The sequence below is a fragment of the Chroicocephalus ridibundus genome, chromosome 5 (assembly GCF_963924245.1).
Source record: "Chroicocephalus ridibundus chromosome 5, bChrRid1.1, whole genome shotgun sequence".
NCBI lineage: Eukaryota > Metazoa > Chordata > Aves > Charadriiformes > Laridae > Chroicocephalus > Chroicocephalus ridibundus.
Genome location: NC_086288.1, coordinates 42,039,024 through 42,060,206, shown reverse-complemented (window position 1 = coordinate 42,060,206; position 21,183 = coordinate 42,039,024). Strand labels below are relative to the sequence as shown.

The window sequence follows — 21,183 nt, the reverse complement described above, 5'->3', positions numbered from 1 at the left end:
TAACAAAAATAGCGTCTCCGTAGAATTTATTGAATCCTCATTAAATACAGCCATTGTTCCCCTCGCCTTATTTACACAGGGGCTTCGATACATTAAACTGAACGGTTAAAAATATAAAAGCTGGTGCTACCCAAACCCTACCGTCAGAGGGAGGGAGAGGAGGAAGGAGACATGGGCAGGGGGTCAGTGCTGGGACAGTGCCCCCGTGCTCCTGGCGGGCTCACAGGAACCAGAAGCATTTGCGCCTGGATTTCTTCGCGTCCAGCTTGGCAGGTAGCTTCGTCACCGGCGACGGCTCTTGCCTGGGTGTCAGGACGGCCCCCGCCACCGCCACAGGGGAGCTCGGCGTCGTGTCGCCCTCGATATGGCTCAGCACCCGCTGGAAGCGGCCCTCCTGCTGCCGGAAATCATGCTCCACACTGCGGGCATGGAAGGGGATGGCATTAGAGGGCATCGCCCGCCACAGCCCCCCTGCTTGCCAAGGCTCCATGCCCCCCTGCAAGTCCCTGGGGACCTGAGCCCCCCTCACATCCCCAGGGCACTCAGCCCCCAGCATGTCCCCAGGACCTCAGCCTCCCCTCCGCTCCTGAGACTGCTGCATGGGGACGGCACGCGTGGCCAGCCTGGCTTCGGTGGCTGCCATCCTGCAGCTGGAGGGGATGACAGAGCCCCTGGGAAGGGCAGGGGCCTCATACGCACGCAGCTGCCGGCTGGGAGCCTGCGGTGCAGAGTGGCCCTTTGGTCTTTGGCAGTTTTCTCCAGGGCTCCCGGCATTCCCTGGTGGGCAGACTTCCCGGGGTCACTGTGTGCCACTGCAAGGGAACGTCCTGCTGGCATGCCCTTCAAACAGCTTCTGCCCACCACCCTCACCCTCAGAGGCTGTAAGAGGCGGGTGGGGGACGGATCTGGCCCAAACAGCAGTCCCGCTGCGGTCTGCAGCTGGGCACGTGGCACCGCACAGCTAAACCTGCTGTGCCGGAGCACCCAGGGACCTCTCCTTCTGGAGGGACAGACTGACAAACAGCCCCTGACCTGGCGGCAGGGGATATTGCGGGTTGGGTCACCCTCAGGTGGTCCTCCTGCACCTTCTGTCTTATCCAGCCTCAAAGCCTGGTGCTACGTCTGCTTTTCTCTTGGGCTTGACTGTGCTTTTTCCTCTGTTTCACCCGCTCGCCAGAGTTCCTTCGCCCTAAATGAGGACAAACACGCCAAGTCCCTTCTGGGGAGCTGATCTGCTTGCAAGGGGCCTCTCGAAGTACCAGGAACTTGTTCCCAGCACACTGTGCTGGTGGCACTTAGGTGGCACTCAGGCACCGGGCAATTGGTGTTTCCTGCGGCAGAGTCCGCAGCTCAGGAGTGCAGCGGCTCCTCTGCCCTGATCAGGCCATCAGCGACAACACCTGTTAGTGCCCCGCAGGGACCAGTGGCACTGCTGCAAGGGCTGGCCATCCTTGCATTGCCAGCACGGCAGGGAGGGCAGAGGAAGGCTCGGGACATGCCGGGCACCCTGTAATCACCAGCCATAGCAGCGTGCTTCCCTCGCTGCTGGACTGTGATGTGCTCCCCCGAGCTGGACACAGCTTCTGGTGGTGATGCTCCATCCCCCCGGGGACTGCGGGGTCCCTCTCAGCTCAGAACAACACACGCTGAGACTTTGCTTGTGACCTGTCCAGGGCAGGGTGCCAGCCAACTGCCCTAGCTGGGGACTGGTGCCGTCGCAGTGGGGCAAGCCCAGGGCCCGTGGGACCCTGGTTAACACTCAGCCCCACCGGAGAGGGTCCTTGGGGACAGGGCCCCTCGTCCTGCCGCTGCTGCCACCGGCACTGCACCCAGCCCCCATGGCCTGAGGGCAGGTGCAGCATCAGGAGGTGGCACAGGCATACAAGGGCTGTGCTGCTGCCTGTCGCACCACTAGTGACACGAGGAATTAGGGTGCCCCCCCACCATAGTCCTTAGATTTCTTGCAAGTGCGGGAGCCCTCCGGTGTCCCCGCAGCACCCCACAGTGCACAGGCTGGCTGCTGGCAGCCACGTGCCATGATGCTTCCTCACACGGAAAGTGCTCTGATCTCACACCAGCCACGTCCCATCGGATCAGCAAGGTGCCGTGGTGTGTGCCCAGGAACACGCACGTGGCACGGCCACCCTGCACACGGGGAGCTCCCCACAAGCTCCCCCATGGCATGCTGACACCTCCTCTCACCTCCTGTCACCTTGCTTTGCAAGGACACGGATTGTCCCCAGCTATTTCTAGGATAAAGGGTGAGCCACAGCAGATAGCCCCCTAGCAGGGGGGGCAGCATGGGGAGGGACCCCATGTCCCCGGCACAGATGCGGAGGAAGGATGCTCAGGGCTGCTATAGGGGTGCACAGCTGGCGCATTCCTGCATGGCCCTGGGATGGGACACAGGCAGGGATTCCCAAGGGCCAGTGCTGGGAGTGCTGCCCCGGCTCCTTGCACCCCATGCACTCTGCACTTGGCGCTGCCCCTGCTCCCCCCACACCATGTCCCGTGTCCCACTGAAGCCTCTCTCCTCTCATCACGCGGATGGCAGCGAAGCCCAGAGGGAGTCCCCAGCGGGAGCCTGGCAATTACAGGGAGCCACCCCCCCTCCACATGTGACATCTCTCCCCGCCGCAGTGCCGCGTGGAGACAGGCTCGTCAGACCCAATTAGCACTGAAGTTCCCCACGAGCTACAGCGGGGGAGTCTGTGGTGTAAATAAGCGGAGAACAAGAGAGACGGACGCAGCACTGCCGCGGTTGTATGGATGCGCAGGGGTTGTGAGGATGCTGATGCGCAGTGGTGGCTGGAGCTGGGCCCCCCCATCCCGGAGATGCCTGAAGGAGAGCGTGTCTATCCCTTGCACGGAGGCTCACAAAAGCACAGCAGTGGCTACACCGCCCCATGCACACACCACAGAGCGCTGCCCGGTGCCAGCTCTGCGCTACACATCCCGCACTTCTGAGTGCTAGTGGAGTAAACCTAATTAATAGCAAAATGAGAACATGCCTGCCCAGCTACCTGCGTGACCACAGAGGGAGACAGCAGGCTGCACAGACAGAGGGGCAAATGGACACCCATGGATGCCTGGAGGGGCGGGCAAAGACTCGGGCGAAACTGCAGCTCCTCAATTCCCACAGGGCTGATGGGGAGAGGGACCCGGCCACATCACTGCCTACACTGGGAGGATGTGAGACAACTTTTCCCGAGACCAAATGGGCTCTGAGGAGAGAGCACATTGGAGGAAAGCACATCCACACCCCGACCCAAAGCTGACACCAGGGAAGCAGAGCCGAGACCCTGCAGTCCCAGACCCCGGCAAAGGGCAGGAACTCCCTGCACAACCGGCAGCCCCTCTGCAGCATCTATGCAAAGCTGGCACAGGGACAAAGAGATGCAGCCTGGACTCTGAGCGAGCGAGCAAGCCCACCCACCAGCCATTAATGAGGCTTTCCCCGATACACTGCTTTTATAGAAGATAAATGCTCTGCCATCCAACTGGAGCAGCATTCCTTCCAGCTGCAGCCAGTCAGCTGTCCTTCACGAAAATCACCCCAGCTACTCCTGGGAGCGGGAGCTGCTCTCCGCAGAGATAAAGCGACCAGATTCAGGCCAAGTAACACCAGGACCCTGCTCTGGCCTTTCAACACGTGGTAGGAGCTGGCTGCAGAGTGGTGAGGTGCCTGCACCCGTGCCGGGAGCCCCGACAGCACACTGGGGAAAGAGCTGGCACCAGTGTGTCTGAGTCTGAGTGATGGAGGAGGACAGGGGCCCCGCCGGGAACGTGCAGGGAGCCAGAGCTGGCTCTTACCTGTAGATGATGCAGGCACAGTCCCGGCAGGTCCCACAGTTGGCGATGTCTTGCCCTGTCCGGTACGAGTGTCGCCTGCGACAGAGCAGAAGTGCTGTGAGCCTGGATACCCGGCCTCGGTCTGCCTGTGCCTCCCCAGCTGCCCCCAGGCACCTCATCTGCGTCTTGAGTTCATGCTCCAGCAGCCAGGAGCTGCCAACCAGCTCCTCTCCTCCCTTGGATCCAGATCCTGTCCTCCCTGGGATCACAGCTCCTCTCCTCTTGAGAGATGCCATTTGATGCCCAGGCCAAGTGCGGTTCCTCTCAGCTCCGCAGATTTCTCAGATGGTTGCAAACCAGAGACAGGCACAGCAGAAGGCCCGAATCCTTCACACCTCCTTTCATCTCCAACACATAGCTGAACCTCATGCCCATGGCCACCCCAGGCCACCGTGCATCTCCCCACATCTCCCCACACACGGCAGCACAGAGGGAGCGAGACTGTGGGCAGTGCGAGGTCAGCGCAGGGGCACTCATGGCACACAGCAGTGCCCTGACTGATGGGCAGAGGGAGATGCTCCAGCCTAATCACCAGCCTACGCCAAACTCGGGATTTATCTTTTTGATGCTTTCGCACCAGAGCAGCATCCTCCTCCAGGGAAGGTGCATGGGACTCAAATTAAGCCGATGAGCCCCAACATTCAGCTCAACCCCAAGGCAAGTCCTCCTCCCCGATCTCTACAGAAGGTATCTGCACCCCAAATGTTTCTGCTACTGGTGCCAAACACCAGTCCCGATGCATCCCCAGGCCAGCTGCACGCTGCGCAGGGAGCACATACCCTGCGGCCCCGCTGGGCGAACGCCGGCTGCCTGCCCTGCTGCCCGGGGGGCAGCTCTGTGCTCTTGTCCCCCCATGTATACCGAGTGCCCCCGCTGTCCTTACTGCCTGCCAGCAGCACATCCCAGCTCCTGCCACTCTGAGTGTGGGGTGTCCACCAGCCCCAGTGTCCTGGCGTCCCAGGGGGCACCAGGGACTGGCAGCAAACCTCTCGCCTGGCCACAGCCTGATGCTCCCCTGAGCTCAGCAGCCTCCATATTCCACCGCCGGCCCTGGCTTCGGCTGCTGGTAGGAATGCCACCACCTCCCTGGGGAAATGGTCCACTGATATCTCTCCTAGCTCAGCCGCCTGCAGCTTCTCTGAACAAGCTTGTCTGCCTTTGGCTTTGCCACCCTCCCAAGCCCTCATGGTGCCGGGGCTGTGCCGGGGAGCTGCCCATGGACCCCTGGCACCCAGCACTGCCAGTGGGTGCTCCCCAGTGGTGCCCCAACTCCGGTTGCTCTTAGAGCTGTAAGAGAAAGGCCCTATAAAATGCTTTTGGTCACCTTTGTGGACTCCATTGCCCCATCTCCATTGTCCCTCTTAGGCAGTGCAGGCTACGGCTTTTGGGGGACAGCTGAGAAAACACCCCCCCGTCCCACATAGCAGTCACATTTTCCTGTTTAAATCTTCCTCCTATTACTCGACCTTGATCATGACTGTTCTCAGTCCTCGAAAACTAGGTCTTTCAATGCACCAAATTATGTATTACAATTGGGATTATACTCTTAGCACATAAATTAGATCATGTGTATATATAAAAAAAGTACATATATATGTGTGTGCGGTGGGGGTTATCCAATGCTGTATAAACTGCGCCTCTCTACCAGGATGAGATCTAATCCTGGGATAGGTGTTTGGTGTGGGATGTTGCCAGCGGTAGATGCCTGGACCCTGCAAGGACATGTAACACCGTGAGCGGCATCGGGGCTGGTGGCACCGCTCTGGTGCATGGTGGGTACCTTGGAGCCGGACGCTGACCCGTGGCAAATGAGGCCATGCTGTTCCTCAGCATCAGGACACTAGGATAATTTTTTATGCGATTTCCTATCCCATCCCTTATGTCTCCGGGCATCTTGTTTGCTCATTTGACTGCAACAGTATACAGAGCCGAGATCTTAATTAAGCTGCCCGCAGTGAAGCTAAATCAGCTTCCCAAGCAGACAAACTCAATTCTGACCGCGGGAAGAAACTTGAGCTCTCAACAGGCCCCCCTCTGCACATGCCCTCGCTCTACCCCGCAGGGACGAGGCTCGGCATGGCCATGGCATGGCTGCAGATCTACAGGCACCCTGGAGGGCAGCACCGCACGCAGCGGGGGGATCACTCCCTGGCCCTTCTCCTCCGAGCAGCCACATAACCCATGGGGGCAGCAGACCCCCAGGCAACCCTGACAGGCGGGGGGCAAGTGGGCTGTGCAGGGGGCTGCATGCTGATGCCCAGCAGTGGCAGCAGAGATCACGAGAGAGGCGAGACCTCGGCTAGTGCTGCTCCTCTTTTGGGGCAAACAGGGCCAAACCCCGGACCAAGCTCTCCTCCCGGCGGTGCTGTGCCAGGGCTGGAGTGGCCAGGGCACCCACAAAGCCGACTGGGGCAGGCAGCTCCCACATGGGCAGGGAGAGTGGGTGCTCAGAGCACAGGGAAGGGTCTGTGGGAGCCGGCACCCCAGGGCTGCTGGCAGCTCCTGGCCGGGACAGGCACACACGGGCTGCACCCGTGGCCTGGCAGCCTGTGCCAGGGATGGAGCATGGTGCTGCACACTCCGCCTTAACGCCCATGTGGGCTTGCACGCTCTTGCTAACCCTCTGTGGGATCCACACCACCTCTGTTGCTCCTAATTGGAAGGAGGTACTGAGCAGTCATTTGCTTTAGGTAAAACAATTAAACACATGCGCAGGCACCAGAGCCAGGACTACCAGGAGCTGCCCATCTGGCAGGTCCAGATCTCCTCCCGTGTGCCACCCTGCCTCCCCAAAACCGCATGCCAAGTCAGACATACCAATATCACTGCAGCACACACTACGCTCAGTGTCCCTGGCAGGCTGAGCCCCTCTCCACCTGTGAGGCCAAACTAACGAGCCACCAAACTGACAAGCTCTCCTGTCCCAGTGCCCCAGGCTGTCCCCACGCAGCTGAAGCACAGCACGGCTGTACCTGAAATGCCACCCCTAAGCAGTGCGGGGGATGGTCCATGGCACCGAAGTCCCCACCATCCCAGGGCCACCTCGCAGACAGATGGGATGGGCCAAGCTCCCTCTGGCTCCCTCCCAGCGTGGGCGCCCGGGCAAAGCTGCTGCCTCCCTGACACTGACCCAGGGCAATCATGGCAGGAGCTTAACGGCCTGAGCTACAGCCACTGCTCAGTGTCACAAAGGCTGCATGCACGTTTCTCTTCACCGGTTCTTGCCCTGCGAGGAGCAGAGGGCATGAGCTGCATGAGCACTAGAGACTGGGAGCACATTTTCACCCCGAGGGTGGTCACAGACTGGGACAGGGGCCCAAGAGGTGGCGGATCTCCATCCCCCTGAACACTAAACCACAGCTGGGCGAGGTCCTGAGCAGCCTGTCCTGGCTGCACCCACCTTTGGTGGGTGTTGGACCAGAGACCTCTGGCAGCCCCTTCCCACCAGCACTTTGCCAGTGCTTCAGTTACAGCCAACGCAGGCTTCCTTAGATGTAATGACCGGATCATTGCACTGCCCTGGTGGGAGCTGGCTCTCTCGGGCCATGGGGAATATGCCCCAGTGGGTTTTACGGGAGGGTGCCAGGACTGGCACGAGGTGAGCAGCTCCTCACATCTCCAGGGAGGTTGGTGGCCCTTGTGTCAGATGAGTTTGGAGGGTCTCAGCTCTGGGCCATCACAGACTAACCTCTTTGCTCCATTTGGCAAATCTACCTGGAAGGCCAAGGAAAATTGGCCCAGGGGATGCCCTGCCCCACCACCCATGGAGCAGGTCAGGACAGGGCTGTGTGGGCACCTCCCCAGGGCACAGGTGCGTCAGTCATTGGGGCACTGGGGGCCGAATTTTTGCCTTGGATAACTCGAAGGATGGGGTTGAAAGCAGGCGTGAGAATTAGGGAGGCTGTCCCTGGGGAAAGGCAGTTGTCCCTGGGGCACCCACCATGGCTGGGCTGATCCTGCAGTTGGGATGCGACATCCCAGGTCTCCGCTCCTAGTGACCGATGGGCACATCAGCCGCATCAGAGCAGGGGCGGGGGGGCCCAGCTCTCCTCGTCCCCCTGGCCTGTGCCCCCCTGCACCCTTTTCCTGGGCATGGGGAGGGCACCACGAGCACACGCAGAACAAGCTGGGGCAGGTGAGACATCACATCAAGACATGGTGTCGCATAAGCGTGGATGGCAGCTCCGAGTTTCTCAGAGGCAAACGTGTCCGGGAGGCGGCAGCACCCAAATCTGTGTCAGGGCCCCCCCATTCTCCATCCACAGCCCCCCGGGGGACATCGCCCCCCCCCCCCCATCCCCTGCCTCCATCCCCGCCTGCTCACCCATCCCGCTGGGCCTCCTTCTTCTCCAGGTCCTGGATGACGTCCAGCAGCACCCGGATGGTTTGTTGGCTGGTCTCCAGCACCCCTTCCAGAGACTGAAGCTGGGACTGCAGGTCCCCCTGCTCCCCAGGCCCCCGGGGGCCCTCTCCCTGAGATGTCCGGGTGTTCTCGTCTTCCGCTGGTGGTCCCAGCGGCCCCTTGGCTGCCACCACCAGCTGCAGAAGGTCCTGGACGTGGCGCAGTGTCTCCGACTGCTCGGTGGTGAGGCAGGGCTGCCCATGCCGGGGGACCTCCGGTGCCCACATGGCTGGTTGTGTCCCCACACCGGGGCCGTGTGGGGCCAGGGGCAGCGGGTCCCCGGGCCCCTCTGGTCCTGCCCGGCCGTGCCCAGGCTCAGCGGCACGTAGCCGGCTGCAGATACCATGGGGGTCTGGATGGCTGAGCGCAGCTGGTGTCTTCTCCGGCACGGCGGCAGCAGAGCCGTGCCAGCCTGGCGCTGGTGGGATGGGGGCTGGCGAGGTGCAGCAGGGCCCCCCCCATGGTGTGCCGCAGAGCTGGTGCTGGGGTGGTGGGGGGTCCCGCAGGGGGTTGCCCTGAGCTGGCTGGCGGAGGCCGGGGGTGTCCGTGGCAGGGAAAGTCTGCTGGCGGTATGGCAAGGGCTGGGGCGGTGGGCGCCCATGGGGCAGGCTGCGCTCTGAGTCGCTCCGGCCGAGCCCCCGCGGCTCGGTGGGTGGCCAGGGCTGACCACAGGGCACGGAAGCTGGGCGTGGGGCAGCCCCACGGCTGCCCCCGGGATTCCCACGGAGCCGGGCGCAGGCAGGGGACGGCAGGCAGGGCTCAGGGATGCAGCTCTGTGCTGGGGAGGTGCAGCGGGCAGCGGGGCACCCAGCTGTGCCTGGATAAGGGGGACAGGGATCCCTGGGTGGTGGTGGTGGTGGCACACGGCACACGGCGGCGTGCTGGGCGAGGGCTGCGGCATGATCGTGCACGGGGAGGCTGCCGGGTGCCCGTGGGGGCTGAGCACGGCTGGCACTGGTGGGCACGGTCCCCGCTGGGCACCAAGCACTCCCCGTGGTGGCAGGCAGCACCGCATCCCCGGCAATGTTGCAGACGCTCTTGCTGCGTGGCTGGGAGGCCTGGAAGGGCTTCTGGATGCTGGGGGAGGTCTGGATGGCGGTGCTCATGCACGCCTTCCTGGGCATGGGCAGCGTCAGCGAGCCCGGCTGGGCCTGGGGCCAGCTCCGCCGGGAGGCACAGAGAGCCGCCGGCTCAGGGGGGTCCCTGGGGGGCGGTGAGGCACGTGGGGTGTTGGGGCCGTGGGCGGCCGTGGGCCCCGGGGGGGGACTGGCTGCCCGCTCCGCACTGCCCTCCACCAGGTCCTTGAAGCGGACCTGCTGCGTGCGGTTGCGCCGGCGCTTGAGGCGGCTCTCGATGTCAGGCGAGTCGCGGTTGAGCAGCACCGAACGCACCGTCATGGCTTTCTCCTGGCCGCCCTCGCCGGCGGGAGCCGGGCCGGGAAGGGGCTCGCGGCTGACCATGGCTCAGGGCCCCGGGGCCGCTGCGGCAGGGCACGGGGGACCAAGCACCGGCGGCCGGAGCCCTGGGCTGCACCCGTGCCCGGAGCTGCCCAGGGCAGCGGGCGGCCTCATCCCGTGCCACCGTGGAGAGGGGGTGCTGTGTGGGAGGTGGGCAAGGGGCCGCTGGGCATGCTGCCCACCGCCTGGCCCTACAGCCCCCGGCACGCTGCCCCGACAGCCCTGCCCGCCGCCATGCCTCCCCAGCGGTGCTGGCAGCCCATGGTCCTGTCACCGTCTGCCCTGGCTCAGTGCTGCCCGCAGCGGGCTGCCCAGGGCGCCAGGCGCTGGCAGTCCCTGCCCATGGCTCCTGGGGTCCCAGACCTGTGGGGACAGAGAGAGATGGGTGAGCCCCGTCCCCGCTGCTGCAGCCCCCCGAGGACAGGAGCGTCCCCCGTGGGGCCGCTGGCCTCTGCCCGCTCCCTCCCAGCCCCACCATCACAAAACGCAAAGAGACAAGCTTTGATCTCCGGCGCTGCCTCTTCAGCACAAAGAGAGAAGGAAAAAAAGAAACCCCTTTAGCATAAACACGTTACAAGTTCACAGCTCAAATCAAGCAGAAGCAGCTGTTAAAAATAGCTCTGCCTCACTGGGGCTGGTGCCTCGCGTTTGTGGGGCGCTGGCAGTGGGAGGGCGGGAGTGGGGCAGGCACAGGGGGGGCTGCTGCCTGTGGGCATTGGGCAGAGCTGGGCTGGCCACGGTGGGCTCCTGCGCGGGACGGGTGGACTTGGGGCATCCGCTCTACACGAGGCATGGACTCTGCGTGGGGCTGGACAAGGTGTGGGGCGCCCAACCTGTGCGGGTCATGGCTGAAGTGGGCACAGGACCTGTCGTGCATGGGGCAGGGCTGTACTGGGGACCCGTCCTGTGTGTGGGATGACCGGAATGGGGACAGGGGACCTGTCCTGTGGGGCACATGGCTGGACTGGGCACAGGGGACCCGTCCTGTGAGTTGGATGATCAGACTGGGTACAGGGGATGTGTCCTGCATGCAGCACCCACCGGAGGTGCGGCAGGGCTAGGTGGGCTGCCGGCGTGGGGGGACCAGCTCCGTGGGCAGCCGGGGAGACCGTGGCTCAGGGACAGTGGGCCAGCTCGGGCATGTGAGAACCAGCCGAGATAGAGAACAGGCATTGTGGCTAAGACGGTGACTTCGGTGAGACCAGGGGACTGCTCCCTGCCCACAGAGAAGGGCGGTTGCTGGTATCTCTCCAGCTCTCGCCCTGGCTCTGCTGCAGGGCTGCCCTGGAGAGCGAGGTCTCCCTGGGGCATCGTACCTTCTGCCATCGCGCGGCCCCAGGCAGCCTGCCCGACCGCAGCTCTCTGCCCGCCCTGCCTCATGAGCAGGCACATGGCACGGCTCCTGCTCACAGGGCTACCACCAGGACCTGGCTGGAGGACCGAGGTCACGGCTCCTGCCCAGGGTTGTGTCCCTGACACCAGCAGCACTTCCTAGGTGTCGGAGGGGCAGGACCTAGCGGGGGGCTGGCCCTGCCCCTGAGCAGGGGCTCTCACGCAGGGGGGATCACACCCAGCCATGTCTCCGTCCCTGCCATCGCTTGCGCACAGCTATGCAGGGCTCCTCTTCCCGGCGCAGGCAAACCTCCCTCCTCAGCCCCGTCCTGGCCATATCCCCCCACCACACCAGCGCCAAGCCCCCATGCCCGCCGGGCTCTGCCTCTGTCCACCCTGCTCACCAGCTGCTGCCCTGGCCTGTCACGCTGCCGGGGCATACAACACTGCAGAGCAGGGGTTGCACACTGGGAACCCTGCTTGGGATCCCCTTGGGATGGAGAGGAAGGTAACGGCTCATTTTGGGAAGCAGCATCAAGGACAGGGTGACAGAGATGGAGACGCCAGCCTCGACGGGCAGCGGCACTGCTTTGCCTGGCAGTTCAGTCTCCCAGCATTCGAGGTCTGCAGACATCCAGAGGTACCTGCGGTGTGGGCGAGCCGCAGAGCGATGTGGGCTCCCCCGTGGCACGGACTCCACCATGCCATGTCCTGCATCCCGCATCCCCACGGCTGGCTCTGGCAGACCCTGCCCCGGACCACAGCCCACTGCTCCCCCAGTGACCCCGCGCCCTCTTTGGCACACCGAGACAGGAGCCTTTGCTTGCTCCACAGCCCTCCTGCCCTCACTGCGGACAGATACAAGGCATCGGCCAGCCCCCCCAGCCCCCCTTGCCGTCTTGCCTTGCTCCTGCTGAAACGAAGCGGCTGACTCAGCACAGCGGCCTGGAGTCACCCAGTGCTGGTAACGAGCAAACTTCCCGAGTTCTAAGCACGCCGGTGTCTGATGCTTCCCCAGCTCAGTGGCTTGTGGAGCGGGGGGCTCACGCAGCCCCCCCGCCCCAGCCTCTGCCCCAGCACCGCATACCCCGGTGCCTCTGCGCCCCCAGCATGGCATTAGTCAGGATGCTGCTCCACACGCCGCCCAGCCGCCCGGCGCTTTCCTTTCCCGAGCTTGGAGCCGTGCCCAGACACCGGGAGATGTTTGTGAGGCAGGACGCGACGGAGACACAGCGGAGGGATGGGGCACCTCGTTAGTATGGACAGCAACAGGCGGAGGAGAGAGCTGGCTCAGGGACGGAGCCAACGCCACCTGCCCCCGCGCCCCACACTCGCCGCAGGCTGCGTGTGACTCCGGGAGGAGCAGCCCCACGTTGACGCCTGACAGTGGGTGCCTGACCCGGGGCATGGGATGGGGCAGAGCCCGCTGGGATGGCAAGGAGCTGTGGGGCAAGCCCCTGCCCAAGACTCTGCAGCAGCCACAGGGTCACCTCTCCTCGCCCGGGGCCACAGCACGGAGCTCAGGACCCACTGCCCAGGTCCCGCTTCAGCATCCCTGGCTGCATCTGTGCCAGGGAGGCAACACGCTGAGCGGCAGAGCAGGGCCAGCTGGCACATCTCTGCGCTGGACCGGCCTCCTGAGCACGGCTTGGGACCAGTGTGGCTGGGCTGAGCGCTCCTGGAGGGCAGCCTGCATGTGGCCAGCCTCCTCCGGAGGTTTCCTTAATGAGAGCGCTAATGGGCATGGGGCAGAGGGTACCAGGAGCCGCTCCAAGAGCCGAGCATGGGGCAGGAGCACTACCGGCATGGTCTGAGTGCAGATGCAGCCCCCCTGAGCCTGCAGTGGGGACCTTGTGGAGCCACGGCCCATGGCAGAGCGAGACGAGGCCATTCCACTGCCTACGCAGCAAACGCGAGGCTGTCAGTCAGCGGGGTCTCCGCTGAGGCACCCTCTGCCTCCCGAACCGCACCGCTGGAGAGATCAGAGACAAGCCACAAGGACAAAGAAAAAGTCCATAAATTATACATGCCCTAACTCCATTTGGGAACGGCTCGGAGGATGTCAAACACCAAAAGCTAGGACCCTCCCACTCATCTCTCTGCGTACGCTTTATGGTACAGTCAGATTTGGTGCTGCGTTCGGGCGCTGTTTGCAGCGTGCCGGCTTCTTCGAGTGCTGATAATGAGTCCCGCTGTAGGACGGAATCAGGACTGTGCAACCCAGCAGCTGCTGTATCTGATGGTCGTCCCCCGCCCAGCCCCATACAGTAGCTGAATCCAAGGAAACTGCTCTGCCGATGGATCCGTCTGGAAGCGCGGCTCCAGGGACATTTTGGATGCACAGAAAGGGCCACTGGGAAGGGGCTGCGCAAGAAGCAGAGGCACCCAGCACCCAGCTGCACCAGTGTTTTCCAGCTGCTATCCTCAAGCATATTTACTCGGAAATGGCACTGAGCCCTCCATTCCCGGGGCCACGCACTCACCCACACCCCCCACGTATTTGGCTACCCCAGCCAACGTAACCGTGTGCCTGGCACGCAGCCGCGCTCTCCGCTGGCCACCCCAGTACAGTGACCCGGGCTGGTCAGACTGGAGGAGCAGGAGTAGGGATGTCTCCTGCTAATGCCACCCTACCCCAGAAGAAGGTACCTATGGGTTTGGCCAGTCCTGCAGTGCCGGAGGCTGTCAGGAAGACAATGTTGAGAAACAAGGGGTCCAGAGCCTGCAGCAGCACATTCCAGGGTCCGGTCTATCGGGAGCCCAGGGGTGTGGTAGCTCCTCTTTCCTGGGGGACGAGGGGGATGGAGGACAGAGTCAGGGAGGGGAGGGGATGGCTGAAGGAGACCTGTCCTAACTACTGTGTGGTGGCCGATGCTTGTCCTCAGGTGCCCTGCGCAGGCGCCCTGTGCAGGCGGCTCTCAGGAGATCCCTGCTAGTGACAATGAGGAGCAGCGGCTCCTGCCTGCCCAGCCAGTGCTCAGCCAGGGAGCGGGGCTGCGCGACCTCCTGAGGATGAAAAAGGAGGCGGGGGGCTGAGCCCCAGTGCTCTGCTCTTGCGTGCCCTACGGGGCTCTGCACCTGCGGGACAGGGGACCTCGGGGTCCCCCCTGGGGCATGTCCGTGGAGAGTGGCCTCAGGAGAGCCTGAGTACGTGGGATGGGCCCTGGCCCAGGGGGAGCCAGGAGGGTGCAGGTGGGCTAACACTGGCCGGGGCATGCAACCGCCAGCCCGAGGCAGCAGTGAGGGAACAGGCTCAGAGCTTGACTAGTAACAGCTGAAGGACGGCAGCATGTACCAGCCATGCCAGTCAGCACAAGGCCATGGAGAACACGGCTCATCAAACCAATTTGCTGTCTGTTTTGATGAGGTTCCAAGTTTGGTCGATGAAGGTAAAAGCCTCGATGGAGCAGACTTGGATTTCTGTGAGGCATTTGACATTTTGACGAAGAAAGCAGAATAATACGAAAGCAATGTGGCACGCATTAAATGGATTAAAAACTGGCTAACCAGCGTGTCTCAAGACATAATCATCCAGTGATCATCGCCAATTAGCCGTGCTTCTGCCCAGGTCCCGCGGAGGGGCAGACGGGCCCTCACAGGAAAAAAAACCTCGTCACTGGGCAAATGTGCGGATTATACCAAGGCTGAGAGAAAGGCAAGGAAGGAAAAAGACAAAGCCAGAGCCATGAGAGGAGCACGGAGCGGACGCTGCGCAGGAGGGGCCTCCACTGCAGGAGCTTCGGGCTCCTCTCTGGCCGAGCAGGCAAAGCGCAGTGAAACCCGGCGGCTGAAAGTCGGGGGGGGTCAGCGTAGTCAGCGGAGCGACTTTCTTAAAACGCGAGGCCAGTCGGCACTAGAGCAACTTGTAAAGGATTTACATGGTGGTGGATCCTCCGTCTTGGCAATTTTTTAAGGTCTGAGTGTTTTTCTCCTCTAGTTCATCTGGGAATTACGAGCTCCATGAGTAAGGTGAGACAGCAGGTCACATCAGATGATGCATAGATAAAACCAGACGCCAACACTAAAATGCAATAGATGACACGAGTACTTCAGCGGTGGGCTCTCCGTTTCAGCTGGGTGCTCAGCGCAGTTGGGAATGACGTCTCCTCTGCTGAATGAGCCCAGGAGCCAAGGAAGCATCAGGGACCTCTTCCTATGACCTGGTCACGGACACCGCTGAACTTCAGGTGCCGAATCCCACACAGTCCTCAGATTGTCCTCACTCCCCGCAAACATCAAATACTCCTCAGAACGACAGGGATTTGTGAGTAGCGCCAGGGCTCTGAATGACGCATCAGCCCAGCAGCCATCCCCAGCCTGGAGCCCTTTGGATCCTGCCATGCCACTTTGGGTGGTGGGATCCAAAACCTGGTCCTGCATCACCAGCCTGTGCTTTGCGCTGTCAGCTCCTATCTGCAGCCTGTAAAGGGTTTGTGAATCTCCTCCCTTGGAGAGCCAATGGCTCCATGATTGGGTCACTCCTCTTTGGCCAGTACTGATTGATGGCGAATTTTGTGAGAGGGGGGCACTGAATCTTCTGGTTTTGTATCTTGAGACTCATCTCTCATGGGCTGCAGCGTTGACCTCGGAGGAACAGAGACCTGTTTCACACCATCCTGTCCAGAAAGTTACCTACATCCACCGAAAATCCTGCACAGCGGAGGGAAAGTCTCCAGCTGCCTGCCTGCCTCCTCCTCCGGGGCAGCAAGGCCCAGCTCAGCTCTTCCCCCTGACTCGATGGACATCAGTGTCCTGCGGGAGAGACCAGTCCAGGACTTACGAGGTTGCTGGGCAGACCCCAGCTATGGCCATCGAACAGCAGGACTGCAGGCACTGATGGAGGATCCAGTTGCCCCACACACCCATGAACATCCCTACCCATGAACGTCCCTGCCAGCTTCGGCCCTTTCTCCACCCATCCTCCACCTTGTCCTCCTGGTAATGTCTGTGGCAGAGGGAAAACCAGAGCAGACACATAAATCTTCTCCTCAAGACGCAGGAAGCCAGGAGATTAGATTTATGAGAGGGGAAGTCATATTCTCCTGGAACCGCAGAAGAGAACAGCTAATTACCCAGCTCCACTCACTGGGTACAACAGCTTCTCTTGGGACAAAACCTTTACTTTTCCTGATCTCTGGAAAGGAAAGAGGTGCTACTGATGCTGAGAGGGGTGGCACCAGAGGATGAGGCATTTGCTCTCAGCGGAGGACCGGGCAGAAGCCAGGTTCATGATACATCACTCAGCAGCAGAGCTTAATCCTGCTTTGGCTCCGAGAGGACTCAACACGTTTGTACTCGGATTGGAGCATCTGTGGGACCTGAGGATGGAGGACTAAGAGCATCTCCTCAGGCAGCAAGCAAACCTGAAATCTGGTTCCTCGCTGAGGAAGCTCCGCCATGAAGCCAGCTCATGCTCTACCCTCATGGTTCTCTTGGAGGCTCTTCCAGAGCCCGGCTGCTCAGTGGCTCATAGACCTTCTAATTTCCTGCAAGCACTTAATCATGGCCAGTTTATATCCGACTGTGCTCATGCCAATATAGTGCTTCCGCTTGAACAGCTCTTCCCAGCGTTCAGCCCTTGTGCGTTCACAGCGAGGACGCACGTTCTTTCTCTGGCCAGGCTTTGCAGTGCTCAGCAAGTCCGGCTCTGCCAGCGTCCCCCAGGGCCAGCTCCCCCTGTCTCCGATGATCCTCGCAGCCTCCCCCCACACCTGCAGCCCTCCACCTCCTCCCTCCTGGGAGCGTTCAAGGCAAGGTCTTAGGCTCTGCTTGAATGCTGTGGGGCTCCACCAGAAACACCCAGGCTGGCCCGGCTAAGGACGCCAGGCGCAGTCCCCCTGCAGTCGGGGCAATGCCCTGGGTTCCTTGTGCTCCACAGCAGCCCAGCGAGCATCGCCCGGGACCTCCGGGGAGCATCGCCGACACACGGGTCCTCCCCTGTGTCAGCCAGGGCCCGGTGCAAACAGCAGCTCGCACGAGCCAAGGGATGTTCATGCATCTCTATTTAGGTCACTGGCTGAAGTGCTCTGCAGGAAAATTAGTCACTCTCACAGCCACAGGGCCCAGGAGAAGGCTCTTGTTGCCCGGCTGCAGCAGGGAGCCCCTGACACCCACCTCCCCGCAGCACCAGCGCCCCCGGGCACCCTGCAGGCACCTCTCCAGGGCTGCCTGAAGCTCCCGGCTGCCCTCACCACACCTAATGCCCCATGGAAGGGATCCCATCAATTAGGGAAGAAGTAACAACACCCTCTTCCCAGCACGCAGAGGTCATCCACTCTCACTTGCATCGCTCCTCTCTCTTTCAACTGCAGATATGCTGGTGCTGTCAGATGGAGACTTTATGTGGTCAGGAGACACAGTGAAGTACAAAGCCTTTGCACAAAGCCTTCAGAAGCCTGCGGAAGCCAAATTATTCCTCTGTCTCCCATGGATGCTAATACAGCTGTCATGACAGTAGTGTCTCTGTTCTTGCTGTTACCTGCTTGCTTTCCCGCCTTTCTTTGCCAGGCGGAGGAGCACTGATCTCACCATTTTAAATGATACATGAAGAGGTAGGGTGACCTACCCAGGGGAACATGGGCAGACCGTGGCAAACAGCCCATACGGAGCGGGATGAGGTCAGGAGGAGTTTGTTTCACATCCCAAGTCTTCGTGGAAAAGCGGGAGAGCATCCCTTGCATGGTCTGCAACTGCTGCTGGGTGCTGCGATTCAGCATCTTTCCTAGGGGCTACAGAAGAGACCACTGCGGGAGGAAGCAAACGCCTTGTTTGGCTGCTTCCTTCCCAGTGACCGTGGCGTGGGCAGTATCACATTCCTCTGAGTCCCGGAGACGATGCCTTGCGTGGACGCAGGAAAACACTTGACGCGGAAATCCAGCCCAGAGAGCAGAAGAGCTCAGCTGGTGCCCAGCACCGAAGCACACGGGCTCTGCTGGTGCCTCCGACACGGGCTATTCCTGCAGCAATTACAGGACAAGAGAAGTAGGACACGGCCCAGAGACTTTCGGCCACGGGAGACGCAGCTCATCACAAGACTTCCCGCAGCTCTGCGCCTTCCTGGGGAGGAACGTCCCACCTCTTGGAGAAATGCTCTCAGGCACCCATCTGGAGTCAGACCGCCCCAGCGAGCAGAGCAGCCGGCCGAGCTGGGGAGCCCTGACAGACTGGGACTCCGTGTGCTCCTTCGCATGCCAGAAATCTTATTAGAAAGCCACAAGCTGTCCACAAAGCGCATTTCTGGAAAAAGCTGGAAAGGCTTCGCCGCCCAGCAGTTCAGAGGCGACTGCAGTGCCCTGGTCGACCCTGCATGCCCCAGTCCAGACTCCCGGGGGCTCACCCCCAGGCGCAGGCAGTGCCCCCCCCCCACCAGACAGCCCCCCAGTCCCACCAGTGTTCGCCCGGCCGCAGTCCTGGCAGCCAGCACAGGAGGCCTCTGCGGCTGCAGCCTCCCAGCACAGATAGGGAGAACGTCGTTTCAGAATACAAATTCCTGCCTTTAAGTGGATTTCCAATGCCATCTAGCAGCCACCCCCCCCGCCGCCCGCCTTTATCTTTATGCGCTTTAGACAACACTGGCTACCAGGGGAATTTAGGAATTAGCAAGTGTCTGTCTTTGCCGTGTGCCTCGGTTTCCCCACCCACCCACCAAACAGCCAGGATGATACAGACCACGCAAGAAAGACCCTGTCTAAAAGCACCAGTTAAGACTGAAATAGCATTGTTACTACAGAACGGAATAGACCCACTAATTATTTGTGGCCTCTGGATGCTACCATGCTATTAAATAATTATAATAATTATAATTCATAAAGAAGATAACCTCAGTCTAAAGGAGCTTCTGCGGGTAAATCCACTCCACTCCTCCAAGCGCACTGGAAGGACTGAATGCTTCCTGCAGAGAGGAGACACGCCGGGAAAGGACGGCAGGTGCCAGCCTAAGCCCGTCTCTGCCTGGGAATCACTTCCCCGGCAGCTCTCCGGCCCCTCTCCACCAGCAGGCAGGGAGCACGGCCAGCAGTCCCCAGCATCCCCTGCCGCCGCGGCTGTCCCAAGGGGCTCACTCCCATGCCCCCCAGGAGGTGATGAGACCACCGGGAGCTGCAAGCTGGCAGGGAGCACTCTGCGCCTCTGAGAGCACACAGGCTGATGCCCGCTGTCCCCGTGCAGGCACACACTGGCAAAGCCCCGGCGATTACTCATACGTGTCCACCTCGTGCTCTGAACAGAAAAACAGCTCCATGGAGAGCCTTCCTATTTCACGGGGAACAGCAGACGCTGGACCCGGCTCCGCTCCTGCCTCAGCGGCTGCCAAAGCCCCACCGACAGACACAAAGGCCTTGAACACAGAGCACGGCGCTGGGAGCTGCTGGGAGCAACGTGGGCTGAATCCCTCCAGCGCGAGCAGCCGTACCCTCAGCCGGCGTCAGCGCGACGTGTGGTACAGAAAGTGACATCCCTAGGATCGTGTGTGTGCGTGTGTCAACCAAACACAGCCCTGGCTGATGGACGCGTCTCCTAACGAGGGGGAGCAGAGCGCCAGCCAGCCGGGCTGAGGGAGGCAGGCTGCTGCCGGAGCGCAGCTCCCTCCCCGCATCTCCCGCGCGGAGCTGCTGGGCAAGTGGAGGTGCCACGGGCCGGGGCGGCACAGCAGGGCAAGCGGAGTGGGCAGCAGGGCTGCAGCACAGGGACGCCTGGCCCTCGGGGGGTCTTCGGCCCCTCTATCACAGCAGCTCTCAGCACAGATTTATCTCCCTCAGCTGCACACCACGCCACTGCCTCCAGCATGGCTGTGCCCCCCAGAGACCCCTGCCATGGCAGCCAGTGGCTTGGCTCGGTGCAGGTTGCCACCGGCCACCTTGGTGCAGGGTGCCTGCTGTAGGGTGCCTGGCATAGGGGTGCCACCAGCCACCCGGGTGCCACCACCTCCATACCTCCCGCACTTCCCCGGGCAGCTCCTGCTCGGCGGCAGGGCAGAGGGGGGGACTACCCGGAGAGTGCTGCGACCGCCGGCAGCACGGGGCACCGGGGCGGCCGAGACCGCTCGGGGCCGGGCATCCCACGCCGGCGGCGGGGAGGAAGGGGCACGGCGGACCACCCTCCCCTCGGCCACCCGACCCGGCCACCCTTGCCCCGGCCCCGCCGGCCACCACGCATCCCGCGGGCCGCTGCACCGGGTTCCCGGCCGCGGCTGCCCGCACCGCCCCGGGGTCCCCGCACCGTCACGGGGTCCTGGTTTCGGGGCTCCCCGAAGCGCTCCGCCGTTCCCGGCCCCAGGGTCTCCACACCGCCTCGGGTCCCCCACCCCAGGTCCCTCCGCCGCGTCGCCCCCGGCCGCGGGGCTACCACGCCGCCCCGGGTGCCCGCACCGCCCGGGGTCCCGGTGCCGGCCCGTGCCCCGCCACCGCGGCGCTCCCGGCGCAACGAGCGGGCGCCGCAGGGCCGATGCCCGCAGAGCCCGGCCCGGCCGCCACCCCGCTCCGCTCCGCTCCGCCAGTCGCGGCCCCGCTCCCCAGCCCGCCCGGTACCTGGTGCTCGGCGGCAGCGGCGCGGGTCGACCAGCGGCGGGCGCGGGGCACGGCGGGGTGGAGCCGCGCGGGCTCGCCGGTACCGGGGCGGAGCCGGCGGGGGCGGGGCTGGGCCGGGGTGGAGCCGGGGTCGGCGTCGGAGCGGCGGGTGGGCACTGGCGGCGGTGCTGGCGGGGTCCGGGGTGTTCGGCTACGCCGTGACCCGGAGCCCCAGTACCTGCAGCCTCTCGGGCTCCTCGGGCCATGCGATGGCTGCGCGTTCCCGGTCCCGTGGTCCTCTTCCGGTATCGCGAGTGTCGGGTGGGCGGGGAGGGCAGGACCGGGACCGGGACCGGGACCGTCGAGGCTCTGGGCAGCGCCTGCCCTGGGGGCGAGGCGGGGGAGTGCAGGCACCATGGCCAGTCCGGTGCTCGGGGCCGAGCACACGGTGGGGCACAGCCCCTATCCCCCACTATCCCCCAGCCCATCAGCGCCGGGCCGGGAAAAGCTCCTGCTCGCCCCGGGGCCGGAGGTGTGGCGACAGGCAGCGTGGCCGTGGGCACGGGGGGAAGGTGGCCTTTGCGCCGGGCAGGGCTGCGGGGCGGCAGGAGTCAGCAGGCAGGGTCCCCGACAGGTC

The 21,183-nt window shown here is 62.8% G+C and overlaps 2 protein-coding genes across 5 annotated transcripts in view; one reads left to right on the top strand and one right to left on the bottom strand.

The window, feature by feature from the left end:
• Positions 1-21,183, top strand: part of LOC134516074 (dedicator of cytokinesis protein 2-like) — a 78,129-nt gene that overhangs the window by 40,438 nt on the left and 16,508 nt on the right. The gene's annotated exons all lie outside the window — the stretch shown is intronic.
• Positions 12-20,714, bottom strand: LOC134516075 (INSYN2B protein-like). 2 transcript variants are annotated; one of them, XM_063335956.1, is made up of 4 exons: positions 20,568-20,714; positions 8,177-10,074; positions 3,814-3,888; positions 12-419 (listed from the first exon to the last, which is right to left on the bottom strand). In XM_063335956.1, the coding sequence occupies exons 2-4, from the start codon at positions 9,712-9,714 to the stop codon at positions 221-223; spliced, it is 1,812 nt and encodes a 603-aa protein (XP_063192026.1). In that variant the 5' UTR covers positions 9,715-10,074; positions 20,568-20,714; the 3' UTR covers positions 12-220. The 2 variants fall into 2 exon arrangements, with proteins under 2 accessions (XP_063192026.1, XP_063192025.1); XM_063335955.1 differs by lacking the exon at positions 20,568-20,714 and having other exon boundaries at positions 8,177-11,370.

Coding starts and splice junctions, on each gene's coding strand:
- LOC134516075 (XM_063335956.1), bottom strand. CDS start 9,714: ATGGTCAGCCGCGAGCCCCTTCCCGGCCCGGCTCCCGCCGGCGAGGGC. Junction 3,889..8,176: donor AAGGAGGCCCAGCGGGATGG/GTGAGCAGGCGG, acceptor GCTCTGTCGCAG/GCGACACTCGTACCGGACAG. Junction 420..3,813: donor TGTGCCTGCATCATCTACAG/GTAAGAGCCAGC, acceptor CCATGCCCGCAG/TGTGGAGCATGATTTCCGGC.